Source organism: Capricornis sumatraensis, chromosome 1, assembly GCF_032405125.1.
Source record: "Capricornis sumatraensis isolate serow.1 chromosome 1, serow.2, whole genome shotgun sequence".
Taxonomy (NCBI): domain Eukaryota; kingdom Metazoa; phylum Chordata; class Mammalia; order Artiodactyla; family Bovidae; genus Capricornis; species Capricornis sumatraensis.
Window position 1 is genome coordinate 112,486,253 of NC_091069.1, and position 16,840 is coordinate 112,503,092.

Genomic DNA, 16,840 nt, shown 5'->3' on the forward strand with positions numbered 1-16,840 from the left:
GGCGGGCGGGGAGAACTGAGAAGCCAAAGCGTGGCTCGGATCCCAGTTAACCTGCTGGAGCTCCTCCTGCTCGCTGAGAGCCCCTGCACCAACTCAGCCCGTACCCTCTCCCCTTCTTCCTCCGTCTTCTTTCTCCCCGCCCCCCCCATCCCCCGTTTGGTCTCGTGGCACTTTCCACCTGCCCCCCATCCACGCAGCCACCCCACTTTCTCATCTGACCCGAGGACGAATGAGGGAGACGTTCCGGCGAATTGGGGCAGCAACTTTCCCCGGCTGGTCTCTCGGCTCCGGGAGCAGTTGCGCGCGGCTTCTCCGAGACCCGCGGCCCATGGAGGAGGAGGACGAGGAACGGTGATGGGCTAGCGGCAGAAGCCAGGAGCCCAACGCGAGCCCAGCGTCGCCCGCCGGCTCCGCCATCCCACGCCGGTTCCCTTGAGCTCTTTCCGCCAGGGGAGCGCGCTGGGTACCACCGCGTTAGCATCCCAGGGAGGATGAGGCAGCGACCCGAGCCCAGCGGGCAGCATCTCCAGGGCGAGCGGCGGCGGCTGGGTCTCGGCATGAATTAAGAAGCCAGGAAGATGGAGCGCCGCACACTCCTCGCCCAGCCCAGGCTGAGGACCAGGGACGCCGGCTGGACGCTTCTCTATTTCCTCGGCTCCGTCCTCCCCCAGACCGCCCCGCAAGTACTCCGGATCGGTGAGTGAACCCCGCCGGGCGGGGGAGCGCTCCAGGCGGCCCGCTCCGGGGACGCGGTGGCTCCCCGCGGCCGGCGCGGGCGCCGCGGGGTCCCGGGGCGAGGGAGGGCGCGTCGGTCAGGGGGGGCAGGAGCTGGGGGCTGGTGGAGGTCAGCGCCCACCCGAGGTTCCGGGAAAGAAGAAGCCGCGTCACCGCTTCCCTCCCGGCCAGTGCCGGGCTTCCCCGCGAGGTACAGTTGGCAGGTTTCTTTTTTTTAAAATCCGGGCTCCAGGAACGCGGGCAAGAGCGCCAGCGATCCAGGTTCGCCTGGACCAGCTCGCTACTCTGAGTGTGGGGGGCTGCAGACGGTCGGTTTGGGCCCGGAGATGCACTTCTTCTCTGCGCCTCGGTGGGCATCGCGCTGCCCTGATGCACGCCCGGGGAGTCCTGGCAACCGAGTCTCTGGGTACCCGCGGGATGCCCAGATCTCAGGAGTCGAAATGGGGACCACCAGGAATGCGGGGACTTCCCTGCGTCTGCTCACCCCGATCCTCCAAGTTTCCTTACTTAAGTTGGGTTCTTGCTCGAGGAGTCGCCAAAACCTGGAGGGTTCCTTTCGAGTGGGGCAGAGTTGGGATCTGACTTCTGGCTGAGGGTTCGAGGAGTCAGGAGGACCGTCGAGTTAGCGCCGCGAGCCGGCCCCTAAGTTTCCCACCCTCTCCCCAGTCTGCCCCACCTGCGTGCCACTGAGCACGATCCAGACCCGTTAGGGTAAGTCGCTGGAAGACTCTGGACTTTCATCTCAAGGGGGGATAAAAGGAGACTGGAAGACTGAGGATAGGGACCCCGGGGGCCCCCTAAGGAGGGTGAGATAATAACTGGGGAGAGAGGGATCTTTGCTAGTGTGTGGACTCAGGGACCTAAACACACAACACCCGCCACCAAGGTCTGGTCTGTGAAGGCACAGAGCGATTTCCGAGGGGCTTTTCTGGGTTGAAAAAGCTCGCTGACTACTTTAATGCTCTCCCTGGCACACTAAAGCCAATTTCTATTCCTTTAGTTCTCAGTGGGTCCTCTCCCCCCAACCCACCGGGCTTCTTAAAGACCCAGTGAAGGCGGAGAGCCACAGGTGAAGTCTTGACACCACGCGGGGCTCCCAGCTTTTCCAGTTTCTCACTGTAGGCAGCAAGACTGAGGCCTTCACCTCGGAGGGCTTCTAACTTATACCTTTTCCAGGAACTGACCGAACGTGTGCATGGAACTATCCAGGGCACTCTTTCAGAATGCCACTAAAGTGGCTGAAATTGTTCAATAACTTTTATTAATTCTGACCTGCAATGAACGCATCTCTTTTCAAAGATTCAGAACCTAGTTCCTGTCACTGAATATCCCCATTGAAAATTAAAAAAAAAAAGGAAGTTTACTATTTTGAAATGCATTTTCTCTAGGCACATGGGCTCTGTTTTTCAAGCACAGAAAAGATTTCAAATACTAACTTTTACCACAGATATCTTTCTCTAAAACATGATAATGCACATTTTAATGGATGATTTAGACTGTTCATTTAAGAAGTCCCAAAGGATTCTTCTACCAAAAGTACCACTCATAGCTAAAATATTCTTCACCTTAGTTTTGTTTAAATTTTTTAAATCTTTTTTTTCTCTTTTATTTATTTTTGCGGGGGAGGGGGATGCAATCAACCCTATACACTGTAGGGTTGTTCACTCCTGTGAACAACACAGCATAAACAATGAGTGTGTTACAATTTCCAGTGTTCATTAACTTAATTGGTATTTTGCATATATTTTATATATCTTAAAAAAGACAAATTTAGACACTCTAGCATAAGGTGTGCCAGCCAACAGTTCCCCTTCCTGTACAATAATCTTAAGAAATAACTTTCCTCTCCTATATCACCCAAATCTAAAGGAATTTCAGGAGGGGATGTGAAAGTATGTTAGGACATATCTATTCACAGATCTGATTATTTACCTAAGCTCCAAGGAATCACACTCATCCATTTAAATTAGTTTTCAGAGTGAAAACAACCCAACGTGATTCACCAACCTTAAAATATATGCTGCACGATAATGAGATTTTCTTTTTCTAAATGGGAACCAAAATGCATAAAGTGAAATAGCTAGCCCGGTGCTGTTTATGTGCAGGACACACATCTTACTTCTTCTGGCTCCTTTGTGACCTGTGCTTGGCATGAACACCACCCTGTAGGCACCTAAGGACCATGCTTACTTTTAAATGCACATTTCGGCACCATGGAAACTAGCTTTAGCTCAGTGGAAACCTGCCTCTCTACAGTGAGTTTCTTATGTCAGTCAAGTCCAACAGTGAATATGAAATATCAAAGGAGTTGGGGACTGAGCCACTGTGTGTATGTTGAGAAAAGGAAAGAGAAAAATGAAAACACACTATTTTTCACTTCTTATCTTTCCTTCCTCTTTTCAACAAACCACTAACCATCTAACCAACCAATTTACCAACCAACCAATCAACCAAAAGGGACACTAGATCATTAACTTGCATTAGTATTACAAGTGTTCCAATAACTTGAAATATCCCCAAGTAAAACATAGATGTCTGGCACTTTGCACTGTGAGAAAGCACTTAATCTTGGATGAATTAATTACACAACTACTTTTCTTGCAAGAGTGTTTGCTTAAACTTCAACCATTGAGGAAAAAAAAGTGAATGAAAGGGATAAAATTTAACAGAAAATTCATGCATCCTAAGAATTAGAGAGGTTTTGAGTGTGTATTACTCATGGTTTTCATGCATATTGTGGATGTCTGTTGAAAAGTTTACCATCTTGCAACACAATTTATATAAAGGGCATTCTATAGGACAAAGAGGTCCTAAGCATTACTCCTAACTATACTTCAGAGGTTCCACAACAGCCAGAATGGAGGAGAAATAACGGCTGGAGGCAGGGAGTTCTCTAGAACATGCGGGGGTTATTCCTGTCTTTCTGTCTCACACCCCAGTGTTTGTCAACAGCCAGTTAATCACACACACATGCTTCAGTCACAGACATCTCTGTTACATAGCCAGATAACTAATAGTTAGACATGGGTCTAGGTGACCTGAGTAGATGGTGGGTACCACCAGTAGTGGACAAAAAAAAAGAAAGAAAAACAATTCTGTATGCATATGTAATTTCTGGGACAGATGTATCATATTTCTAATAACAATAGTAACAGGATTAAATATTTGCATAGTATATTTTAATGTATCATCTCAACCTACTCAATCACAGAGGTGGTAGTTAAAGCTTAGCATTTAAGAGTTAAGAGTTGGGCCACCAGGCTTTCTGACACATGGTTGTTATCAGACAGCACAGGCTTGGGTCCCACCTCTAAGACTTACTAGAAATGTATCTCAGCAAGACCTTCTCTCTCACAGGCTTTTGTTCGCATCTGAAAAATCAAATTAAAGCAATTGCAACCTCACAGTGTCATTGGTAAAAGTACAGAAAATAGATAAGGAAAGGGATTTAAGCAGTCTATGGATTTATTAGTTGCTTTGTAGTTGTTTTTAATTTTTAAATTTGTTAAATGAATTTTTATTTTTTAGCTCATTCATTTTTGGTTGCGCTGGGTCTTCATTGCCGCGTGGGCTTTTCCCTAGTTGCAGTGCACGGGCTTCTCATTGTGGTGGCTTCTCTGACTGTGGCTCTTAGCCTCCAGAGCACAGGCTCAGTAGTTTGTGGTGCACAGGATTAATTTCTCTGCACCATGTGGGATCTTCCCAGATCAGGGATCAAACCCATGTCTCCTGCGTCAGCAGGCAGATTCTTTACCACTAAGCAACCAGGGAAGTCCTTTTGAACTTTTTAAAAATTATTATCATTGAAATTTGCTTTCTAAACAGGAACTTAACAAGTAGTGTGGTATATGTTTATGACACTTAATATTTCTGAGCCTGTATCTCTTTACCTGTGAATTTGTAGTAATGATATCTACTTTTACTATTTCACAGGGAAGGATCAAATAAACTATGTTTTTTGTTATTTGCAAGCAAACCACTATAGAAATACAGTGTATTACTATTATGTAATTAAATATAGTATACAAAGAGAAATACTGTGGAATATGTGAATAGAATGGACATTTACATGGCAATATTATTGTTCAAATGTTTTTATCTCCTTAAGAGAGATCTAGATGTATTTTATTTCAACCATCAAGTTGACAATAGCATTATTTTTTAAATATTTAATCATAAATATCCCCAAAGTTCAAAGTAACACTGCATATTCATATTTTTGCTGAAGTGTACAAAAGCTCACAACTTTATTCTGCCGTCACAAAATGAATTATTGTCATTTTAATATTCATTCTTCACTCAACAGACAAATATTTATTACGTGCTTCCTCACCTATGAGCTGGGCTTCCCTGGTAGCTCAGATGGTAAAGAATCCCCCTGCAATGTGGGAGACCTGGGTTGGATCCCTGGATTGGGAAGATCCCCTGGAGGAGGGCATGGCAACCCACTCCAGTATCCTTGCCGGGAGAATCCCCACGGACAGAGGTACCTGGCAGGCTACAGTCCATGGGATCGCAAAGAGTGGGATACAACTGAGCAACTAAGCACACACCCCTGTGAGCCAGACACACGCAGGGCATGCCACAGTGAACAAAATGCATCTGGCTCTTTGATTCTTATATTCTAATGGTTTACAGTCTATGTCACCACGGAAAATTTTCACAAGGCCTTCAATGAAGACGCTTTTAATGTTTTAATGTCAGATATTATTCTTGGAGAGTTCTCCATTCATCTTCTGCTGTCAGTTTATTATATCCATGGCATAGTCCACATGGAATAAGTCCAAGCCTTCAAATGCACAGAGGACAGACAGAGTGGATTCATGCTGCCAAACCTGGAGCAGAAATCCCTGCCTCTGTTTAGGAAAATCTATTTGGCCCTGAGGTAGACTTCACCCTGAGAAAGCATGCTGATGTCATCATTGACTTTAAAACTCCACTGACCCTGGGAGAAAAATCTGGAGGAGAAGCTATCTGATAGAGGATAAAAAGGGAGTCTCTGGATAATGTGAACGTATTTCTGCAAATGAGCAGATCTTTTGCCTTATTTTATCTGCATAAATCACCTTTTTCTTTAATATTGATTTTCAAGATCTAATAGATTTTACAATATATATACTGTGTAAACCTGACTTGTAGGACTTTTCCTATATGGCTTTTAATCTCCAGTTTTGAGAAGGCTTTGCCTAACTTTGTGGCTTTGCCTAAGTTCCAGTGCTGGTTAGTAGAAATACTGGGCTTTGGAGCCAGACATTCCAATCTCAAGTTTCAAGCCCCTCGCATTAAATTATACTGTATTATAGATGGACTTGTGCATGTCAGTTACACAACAGTTCAAGCTGAAGTCAAAATATCAGAGAAACAAACTGTTGCTGTTAGTCACTCAGTAATAACTACGTAAAGCAAAGTTAATGAGATTTATATTTGAGTATACTTTAGACATTTATCAAAAAGGAATGCTGATATTATCATTGGACTCCCCATAATTTCTCAATAAGAAGAAGTTCAGGAAGATAATCTGGTTGGAGGGGAACCTTGTGGCCTAATATCTAGCCAACACACTATTTTTAATGAGACTGTACAAGCAATTGAAACGGCTTTCAGGGGAGATTGATTGATAGATAGTAGTGGTGGTGAATTATCCTATGGCCTCTTAATCCTCTTTTGTTGTTTCACAGATAATTATCCATAGAAAATGTAATATATTTTATCTATATGCTAAAATTTTCCAGAAATTATTTCAGCTCAAAGAAAGAATGGTGGAGAACTACAAGTGGGAGGGAAGTCATATTTCTAACTGGCTTTTTCTAATTGGCCTCAAGAAAATTACTAATGTATTGTGTTAGTTATAGAAGGATAAATAATAATAACAAACTCATGGATTTATTGCAAAGAAGAAAAGTGATATCATATGTGAAATGTATGACTTGTATTAGGGTTAACGCAGGTACCTCCTCAGCTTGATCTTTCTTTTGGTTAATGAACAGGGTAGGAGTTTCATACTGAAGAATAATTGACTTGTCTCGTTAAGTAAGCATGGGGAAATGCTCTCCTTTAAAGATTCATGGGGCAGGTTTATATATTAAAGGTTGTTTGTAATTCTGCACAAAGAATTCTGTTTTGCTGTTGTTTAATGTGGTATCTCCCACAGTTTAATCATCAGAAGACCCTTACTTAAATCACAACCATTAAAGTCCTACTGAAGTCATGCTGCCAAGAACATATTTAAGGAAACACTGGACATTAAGACCATTGAACTGTCAGTATATACATCAAAACTCATGTGACCACACATCCTACTGCTTCTTCAGTCTTACCCAAATTCTGCCCACTCCTTACTTCAGAATATCTTTTTAAAAAGCTTTAAGAATAGATTTAAAATGTTTAGATTGTTCTGTATTATGAAGAAAACATGTTTAAAAACCACATTGCCTATTCTGAAAGTATATCATTTTTATTAGCTTGAAATGTGATATGGGGCCATTCTGCTGTTTTTGTTTTTACTAGGCTTACTTCTTTAGCATTGTTTTAAATGGAAAAAATATATGTTTTATAATATACTTTCTAAGAATATAATTTGTAGTAAGTTAAAGTTCTTTTTATATTTAAACTCAAACTATATACTTTTTAAATGTGTATCTGAGTTTTTCAGTGATAAATTTTCATAGAGAAATCCAAACATTTAAATAAAAAGTAATGTACACCAGCTACATAAACTAAATTTCTCATCTTGATTTTCTATTGAGATCAAGTTGTCATATCAAACTGGAAAAACCTAAACTCTAATTACATTAACATTCTAATATTAGTAATTGCAAGTCAAATGGAAAGCTCAGGTTTACCCTGAGGGGGAAAAAGTAAAGAAGTAAAAATATGCTATTTTGTATTTATGTAACTTGTAAGCTACTAAAACATAAAAATCCCTATGTGACTTGGGTGATATTTTACTGTCTTTTTGTTCTTTTTCAAAATTTGAGGGTTTTTAAAATGTAATTTTATACAATGTTGACATATTTATTAAATACAAGATGAGATTTATTAAATACAAGGTGTACTTGTATTTAATACAATGACATTTTATTTAAACAATGTATTTAAACAATGTATTTAAACAATGACATTGACTACATTAAGAGTAAATTTTTATTAACCACAAAACAATCTCACAAAAATACCATACAGCAGTAAAAGCACTTTCTTTTAACCTCTGAATTATTTTGCTATATTATTAGGTGCCTTAGTTGGCTGAATATTTTTGAAAGACTAGCCTATCTTACATCTTTTGATAAATTACTAGTTAACTGCTGTCCTGTTTGGGGAAAAGCAAAACACAAAATAAAATAACATATAAAAACCTATTAACACTAAAGTTCTGACTGAAAAATGTTTCAAAAGGAATTCACCAATGTATGTTTTATACTAGAATTTATTTTTATTTAATAGAAATCTAGTGATTAATTATTACTCTTGTCATCAGTTATCAATTTGGAAACTGGCAGTTCACTATCACTTATTTTTTTCTTAAATATGCAAAGTGAAAACTATATTAAAATGCATTATTTGTTTCACTGAGCAAGTCAAAGATTATAGACTATATTAGGGTGAAACATGTACTGTATTTGATCGATTAAAACTCAACTCATAAGTGGGTTGGTATTCACATACAGTGTTTTTTAGCTCTGTCAGCTGAGAAGGTCTATAGACAATGACACTCCAATAGCAATGAACACAATGGGCACCCAGGCATCCTTGTGGACATGGACACTTTTGGGGCTGAAGGAAAAATACACAAGATGGTCATGGAGTATCTTGTAATACCAGAGAAATAAGTGGTCCAAAAACCCCATTGATGGGAGTGTGTTAAGGTACATAGGTATCAAGTACTGGGGTCCCAAGGTCAAAAATGGAATAATTTGAGCAAAAATTGTTTAAAGTAGTATTGCGTTATAACCAAAGTATAAAATAAATGACCTTGAGTTCATACTGATAGAAATAAATGATTAAAAAATGGGGGAGAAGAGACATATCTCTGAAACAAATGAGCCAAGTGATCAAGGTCAGTGTTACTAGGGATAAATCATATTAATACTATCTACCTTTGATGTGATAAAGCAAATGGCACTTTTCTTATCTGGGTTTCATCTCCAAAATTCAGATCCCCACTCTAAACATGAGAAAAATGTCAGATCAATAGCAAAAGAAGGCATTTTACAAAATATGTGGCCAATACTTGCCAACACTTTCAAGGTCATGATAAACAAAATCTGAGAAATTGTCACAGCCAAGAGAAGTCTAAGGAGACATGATAAATAAATGTGATTGGATGTTCTGAATGAGATCCTGGAAGGAAAAAAGGATATTAGGTGAAAACGAAGGACATTTGAATAAAAATGCATACTATTCTACTTAATAATAGTGTATCAATAGTGTTTCACTAATTTTAAACGCACCATGATCATATACAGTTGTGAATAATAAGAAAAACTAGATGTGGAGTATGAGAATTTCTCGGAATGTAAGTCTAAAACTGTTCTAAAAAATATGTACAGTCTATTAAAAAATAAAAAAACAAAACACCAAATCCTCAACGCATATCAAGATCTCTTCTGCTATAACTGTTCCTACCTACTCAGTAGTACAGAAAAGTCTGTAACTAATTGCATCAAGGAAAACAGAAAACCTATTGTAAATTCCATAGAATATGCCACATAGTTTTCTAGAGTACCATTAAAATAAATACAACAGAATATAATATCAGAAAAATCATTAAGGAAATAAACTTTATATAAAAATTGCTATTGATAAAACGTGATGGTTGTATGTCTTCTTTAGAATTCTACTTTGGGTTTACAGAAAATCAGACATTAGCTGTTTCTATTAGCATCTAGGTTTTCAGCAATTATGTACTTTTTGTACTTAATTAAACAAAATTTAACTTTGAATATTGATTCAAGCATTGTGACATACTCTGCTAGAGGCTTTAAGTGAGGATGTCTTAGAATGAATTCTCATAGCAAACCATTTGCCTGGTTCCTTTTCTTAGCAAAATTCTCTAAATATGTCCTTAAAAATCAATACTTAATTCCCAGGGCCAGTACTTTATAATTCAAATTGGGAAAAGGATGGCAAAAATCAAATGTTTTTCTTTTTCATTGTGAAGACTCGATTACAACTTTTAAAGCTTTTCTTTTTTAAAGATTTAAACCTCTTAACTGTTGGATTGCATACTTTGGGGAACCATAAACAGAAGCTGCATTCTGATGACCTGCCTATCTTTATATTGTATAAGATGTTACTGTATTTCATCTCCTAAAAACGGACTAGTCAGAGAGCTCTATCTTTTGAGTCTAAAGGGCAATATTCATTTACCTTTTGAATTCTGGGCAGTGTGTGTTTCTTTTAATTCAGGATATATTTGAACTCTAAGGCTGTTTTTATACAAGCTTACCGAATTGGCAAGAACCTTTATAAATAATTGTAAATCTACTAAATCAACAGGAAGGAATGGTTAAGAAAGGAATAGTTGAAGCTCAAGAAAGAAGGATCTATTAAATGTAAACCTTATGGTAAAATGTAGGTCTTAAAATGAAAACTGCTTAGGAAGTAGTGTATGATTTTACATATCTTGGATTGGGAATGTTTACATTTCATCCTTGCTTATAGATAACTAAAAGAATTAAGGCGGAAAAAGAAAGTCTATTTGTTTTGTGAATATGGTGAATTACAGGTGAATTTTTTTTTCATTTAGATTACTATTACTTGTCCTTGCCTAATTTAAAAATGAATGGTTAAAGTCACCATTCTGTACTTTCTAGATTATTCTAGCAGTCCCTTTACATGCAGTTTGACAGAGTGCAAAGCACACAGAAATGAGAATATTTCCAGTTCTAGTGATTGTTAGCTTGGCCATGTCTCCTAACCTTTAAATAAGCCCATTTCCTTGGTTGAGGAAGCTGGTGGTAAACAAAGTACATGGGTGCAGTGGTTAACCCCACCCTCGTCCTCAATTCCCTCTACAACGTTGGTTCTGCTTTATTGTCATTGGTTTGAACTGAGAAACCACATGAAGATATGCAACACCTTTGTACTTAGCATTTATAGCCACGGCATCACGTGTGTGGAAATGGAACTTTGTTCATTTCCCTGAGATTAAATTTGACTAGGCACACAAGCCCCTGTATCTACCAGGACCACATCAAGGTTTCACTTTCAATTTAAAATGTCAGTTTCAAGAGCTTTCCTTTCTTCCTTTTCTCTACATAGACCAAAGACCACTCCCTGTCCTTCAGGGAGATGAGTTTGCTGTTGTTTGTCCATGACATCCACCGTGATATGACAGTTCTGTCTGAACCGCAATCGGAGAGCCCACCGTGGTTCACTTTCACCCTCTGAGACCCAGCGGTTCTCTATCTGGTTTCTGAAGTGGGCTGTTTACCCAGCACCTCATTAAGGAGAAATCCATGGTTCACATAGCAGCAATCAGCCTCAAGTTATCTCCAGGCCCCAGTTATTATATCAGGCCCTTTCTGTTCAAGCACACAATGCCTCCATCTCCATTTTCATTTATGCGCCTTGAACAGCAAAACGTGCAGATTGTACTCACAGAGGACACAACTGTATGTGAATCTAGGCCCTCCCCAGATCCCAGGGCTTCTACCGACTGCCTGTCTCAACTCGCGGTTTCCATCCTTCCAAGAGGGGAAACAGATCTGGATTCTTAGGGTGCCACGCATTTATCTGAACTCTTCTGTTGAATTTAAGCACTAGGGTGACTTTTAAAAATATGTTTAAACTATGGTTTGAAACTATTTTTAAAACTATGTTTAAACTATATTTTATAGCTGTTTCAAAAATCAAGATAACAAAAGAAGCAACAATAAAAGCAAGCTTCGTACATTTCAGTTTTCTGCATTTTGCAAAAGAAAGTCTAGGTTTTTAAGGCCTCTCTAATTATTATATGATATGTGTTATATCATAATTATATAATTAGTATATACTATCTGCATTGCATATACATATCCACACATTATCACATATATTATATATATTACTATATATAATATACATATAGTCATGTATAAATGCCTAAATATATATTAAAATTTCAGTTTATGTTTTTCTCTATGCTTTGTTTATTTGACCTGGAGAAATATCATGTATGAAGCTAATTACTGCATTTCAAAATAACTGGGGAACGGTAATGGTGATGCGCTGTGCTGTGCTTAGTTGCTCAGTCATGTCTGACTGTTTGTGACCCCATGGACGGTAGCCTGCTAGGCTCCTCTGTTCAGGGGGATTCTCCAGGCAAGAATACCAGAGTGGGTTGCATACCCTCTCCTCCAAGAGATCTTCCCAGACAAGGATGAACCCAGGTCTCCTGCATTGCAGGTGAATTCTTTACCATGTGAGTCACCAGGGAAGCCCAAGAATACTGGAGTGGATAACGTATCCCTTCTCCAGGGGAACATCCCAACCCAGAAATTGACCTGGGGTTTCTTGCATTTCAGGGGATTCTTTACCAACTGAGCTACCAGGAAAGCCCCAAGCATGATAAACACCCTGTTTATGACTGGTGGCGGTGGGAGACAGAGAGAAAAGTAGAGAGGGGGGCATAGGGATCACGACCATGACAAATGTTCTCAGGCTACAAGGGCTTTTGAAACATCTGTTCAGTGACCTATGGGAATATCCCTATTGGTCAGATTGAACATCAAGATTTAATGACATCAAGGTGGTGCTAGTGGTAAAGAATCTGCCTGCCAATTCAGGAGATACAAGAGACTCAGATTTGGTCCCTGAGTCAGGAAGCTTTCCTGCAGTAGGTAATGACAACCCATTCCAGTATTCTTGCCTGAAAATTCCCATGGACAGAGGAGCCTAGCGGGCTACAGCCACGGCGTTGCAAAGAGTTGGACGCAACTGAGCACAGGGCCCAATTAACACAATAGTGCCGACAATACTTTTGCTACATCTAGGATCATTTGTCAGAAAAGAATCCATATTAAGGTACAAAATAAATATCTTAAGGAAGAAAATGATTTGGTAGGGAACAGCCCAAAAAGGTGTAAAGAATTGGTTATTACTAGTTTAATATATCAGAGAAGGCAGTGGCACCCCACTCCAGTACTCTTGCCTGGAAAATCCCACGGACAGAGGAGCCTGGTGGGCTGCAGTCCATGGGGTCACTAAGAGTCAGACATGACTGAGCAACTTCACTTTAATGCACTGGAGAATCCCAGGGATGGGGGAGCCTGGTGGGCTGCTGTCTATGGGGTTGCACAGAGTCGGACACGACTGAAGCGACTTAGCAGCAGCAGCAGTTTAATATATGCAGCATCCTATTCCAGGAGTGCTACATAGCCAAAAGGTAAACGGAAATCAGACTCAGAAGTTCCTTTCAACAGACTATAAAAAGCATATAGATATAAAAATATTTTTCATGTGACATATATACAAATAAAATTCATATGCATACATGTATACATACATTTAAAATAATAGTACTTAAGACAAGGCAGAGACTTCAAAGACCATAACACCCAACTTTCTCATTTGATAAAAGAGAGCATTGAGATCCCAGAAATAAAATCAGCCCAGCCTGAGTCTCAATGACATTTTGTTGCAACTTTGTTTTTCTCATTCAACTCATTTGAGATTTGTTAAAAATCTATACTTAAATGAATGAGGTATTGTAATCAACCAGTAAAATACATAGAAGTTCCAGAATATGAGGGTCGCAGAACTCTCAGAGTGGTGTCTTTAAATCTGGATGCTCTGAGAAATTATGTTTTGAGATGTATATCGAAGGAGAAGGTAAACCAGAGAAACGGAGGTGAAGTATACAGTCCAGGTGGTGATAACTACTGAAAGAGTAAAATCCAGAGAAATTCTGACATGTGGGAAAAATATCAATAGAGAAATCTTAACAAAAAGCTGTTAAATGTACCTATCTTTAGATTGTTTTTTTCCAACTTTGTGTGATCTAAGTATTTCTGGTCAACTTGTTTTACTTTTATTTGAGTTACAGAAGAGTCTTCATATCTGATAAGACTCTTACAAAAAAAAAAACTAGAAAGAACAATTACAAATGAGTGCGCTCTAGCATAAAAATTTAGAATAATTAGCATTATCACTGACATTATTGAAAGTTGAAAGTGTTAGTCGCTCAGTCATGTCCACCTCTTTGTGACCCCATGGACTGTAGCCTACAAGGCTCCTCTGTCCATGGAATTTTCCAGGCATGAATAATAAAGTGAGTTGTCATTTCCTTCTCCAGGGGATCTTCCCGACCCAAGGATTGAACTCAGGTCTCCTGCATTGCAGGCAGATTCTTATCATCTGAGCCACCAGCAAAGTACTAACAGTATGATTTGCTTCTTTAATTTAAGTGACTCTTAGCCTTTGGTTAGATTTAATGCATGAGCATACAAGGGATAACTGTCTAGGGTAATATCTATTGCTGACTTTTTGCGAATATCATGAAAAATCAGAAAGGCAGGCTATGGTGTGGAGCTTTGAGATTCATCTTCCCACCTCTAAATCAGATATCGGAAAGGGAGGTGGAATCAGTAATTAACGTGATGCTTTTAAAAAACAAATTCAGTAAACAATTCCTGGAGAGGATATTAAAATAAATTTGCTGTAGTATTCCTGAGGTCTAGACTGCCTTTTGTTTCATATAAAGTAATCTTTCAAATAGACTTCTGGATTCTGAGAGTAGCATTTGACCTTTTCTTTTCCTTTCAGAGGATAAAGTTTTAATTTATGTTTTTTCACACTTCCCACTGTTTGCTTATTCATTTGTTCATTCTCATATTTATAGCTTGTCTTACAAAATTATTTCAAAGGCTTACAGAAATGTATATACTATAACCTGATAAAAATACAATAATGAAGAGGAGATAAAAGTGAAATAAAATAAAGCAGGGGCAGTGTCCTTGAGAAGATGCCCAAACTGGACCAGAATGCTTTATCTGAGCTTTCTTGTAGCAGAAGTAAGAAGGGAAACAAGACAAATCACAAAGTCCCAGGGTACAGTAGCCTAGACAAATTAGAGGTTTTTACATTACAAAACATGAAAGAAATATATCCTATGATCTTAATAAAGGGAAATGATGTCATGTTGTTGATACCATTCTCATGATGAAATAGTGCATTCCATTCATTTGTTTGTTACAAAGTGCTCAGTATAGCTGTATGACCAGACACCATATAATAACAAAAATGATTCTGTCAAACATCCTGGAATGGAAACTTTAAGTAGTGTGGCTTGATCCAAGTCGGAAATTTGTAATATCAGGGGAATGGATGGACTGCATATCACTTCACAATTATCCATTACTATTGATCCTTGAATCTGAGCTTTATTGGAAAGTGAGCAGCAGGGATAGCAGATTGTGGCAAAGTGTGTGTTTCTGGCGAAAAGCAGATCAGACAAATCAGAAGGTATGAATGAGACCCTTCTGTGAAATTAGGAAACCTAAACAAGATACCTCCTTAAGACCAAAACACCTGGACCAAAGTTTTATTCAGAAAACCCTTCTGAGTTTATCACATTGAATTACAATGTGTTTGTCTGCACTGGAGGACAAGGCTGCAAACATCATCAAGCATTGATCAGAGTTATGAAAAGAAAAAAATATAGGAGTAAAGAAGGAAGCATAACTCTCTTTGAGACATCAAATGTAAATAATGTGTTTTTCAGGTTAATGGGAACTGTACACACACTGACCTCCTATACGGTCATCTATAAGCCAATAATGTATTCAGTATAATCTGTCCACCAAGATGATTTGGGTTTCAGAGCAGCTGATCTTAGCCCCCTTTTATTTTTCTCACAGCAAACATAGAATAAAACGTGTTGTCTCATGAGGTCACTGTTTCATGACAATATACATACATACATACATACACACATACACACACACACACACATATATATATATATATACTGTTCAGAAAATAATTTACCAATTTTTGGAGTATCTTGTTTTCTTAGATTTTGTTTCACAATTGTTTATCTGTTGTGCTCTTTGCTATTTTTGGTTTTAATTACAATCTGCTTGGCATATACTGGTCACGAATAAAGTTTACGTTTCATTTCTTCTCTGAACCTTTCAAATAGTCCTTTATAATTCTAATCATCTTTTCCTAGAAAAGCCTGTTTTATGATATAGGACCATTGCTCCTACAAGGGTGAAAAGAAACAACTTCAAATCTTGTTTTTCAGTCTGTGTCCCAAAAGTCAAATTTGTCCAAATTTCTTTAGATTCTATATGCTGAAGCACTGCCATGATTTTCAAATTTAAAAACAAGCAAGCAAAACCTGAAACATTGTGTGATTTTGGTTTCACATTTTGATCTTTCTCTGTTGCTCTTGAAGAAAACTTTAAATTTTAAAAATTTCTCACCTTTTTTTCTGGGAGAAAGGAAACACTCATTAAAACCTCATGACATACTTTATTTCTAAACCCACACTACTACACTTTGAGCTGAAAAATAATTTGATAAAACTAAAGGTTCCTGTCACTTCTGTAAAATGACAAGGTGAGCTACAAATTGAGTTAATGGTAGCTCCCTTCTATCTCACTTGTTTATCATTGCCAAAGTTTTATTTTTTGCAATCATTATCTAGTTTCCTCTCCATCAAATATTAATGTGAATGCAATACATACAAAATTATACAGAAGTAGAATTTCCCCATTACAGCTGTCTGAGAAAAGCTAGAAACTGGCATTTCTACTGAAAAGTAATATTCAGGAATGAATGGGGCGACTTCTTCAGGGCCTTTGAAAGAGAAAAAAATGTCATATTGTGTATTCATTTATGACCATTTAAATAGAATTACATTTTATAAATCTGCAGACAACAGGGGTCATGGTCGAAAGGAATTGTTGTAAAATTACAGATGGAAAGACCCATTCACATACACAAATAAACACACCCAAATGGCACAGAATCCTGCAAATCGGAAACACATAAAGTCCAGTGAAATAGCCAAAAAGTGATCACTTTCTGGCTAGTGTCAATTCGAGAAAACCATTTCATATCCTGCAGTCTGGTCTTACATACCAACCCCTAACATTTAAGATTTTTTTCTTATTAA

General features: G+C 38.8%; 1 protein-coding gene across 9 annotated transcripts in view; it reads left to right on the forward strand.

The window, feature by feature from the left end:
* The first annotated feature begins 578 nt into the window (after positions 1 to 578).
* Positions 579 to 16,840, forward strand: part of GRIK1 (glutamate ionotropic receptor kainate type subunit 1) — a 466,511-nt gene continuing 450,249 nt past the window's right edge. For all 9 annotated transcript variants that reach the window (XM_068967473.1, XM_068967638.1, XM_068967554.1 and 6 more), the window contains exon 1: positions 579 to 696. In XM_068967473.1, coding sequence (XP_068823574.1) covers positions 579 to 696 — 118 coding nt within the window. The remainder of the gene's footprint in view (positions 697 to 16,840) is intronic.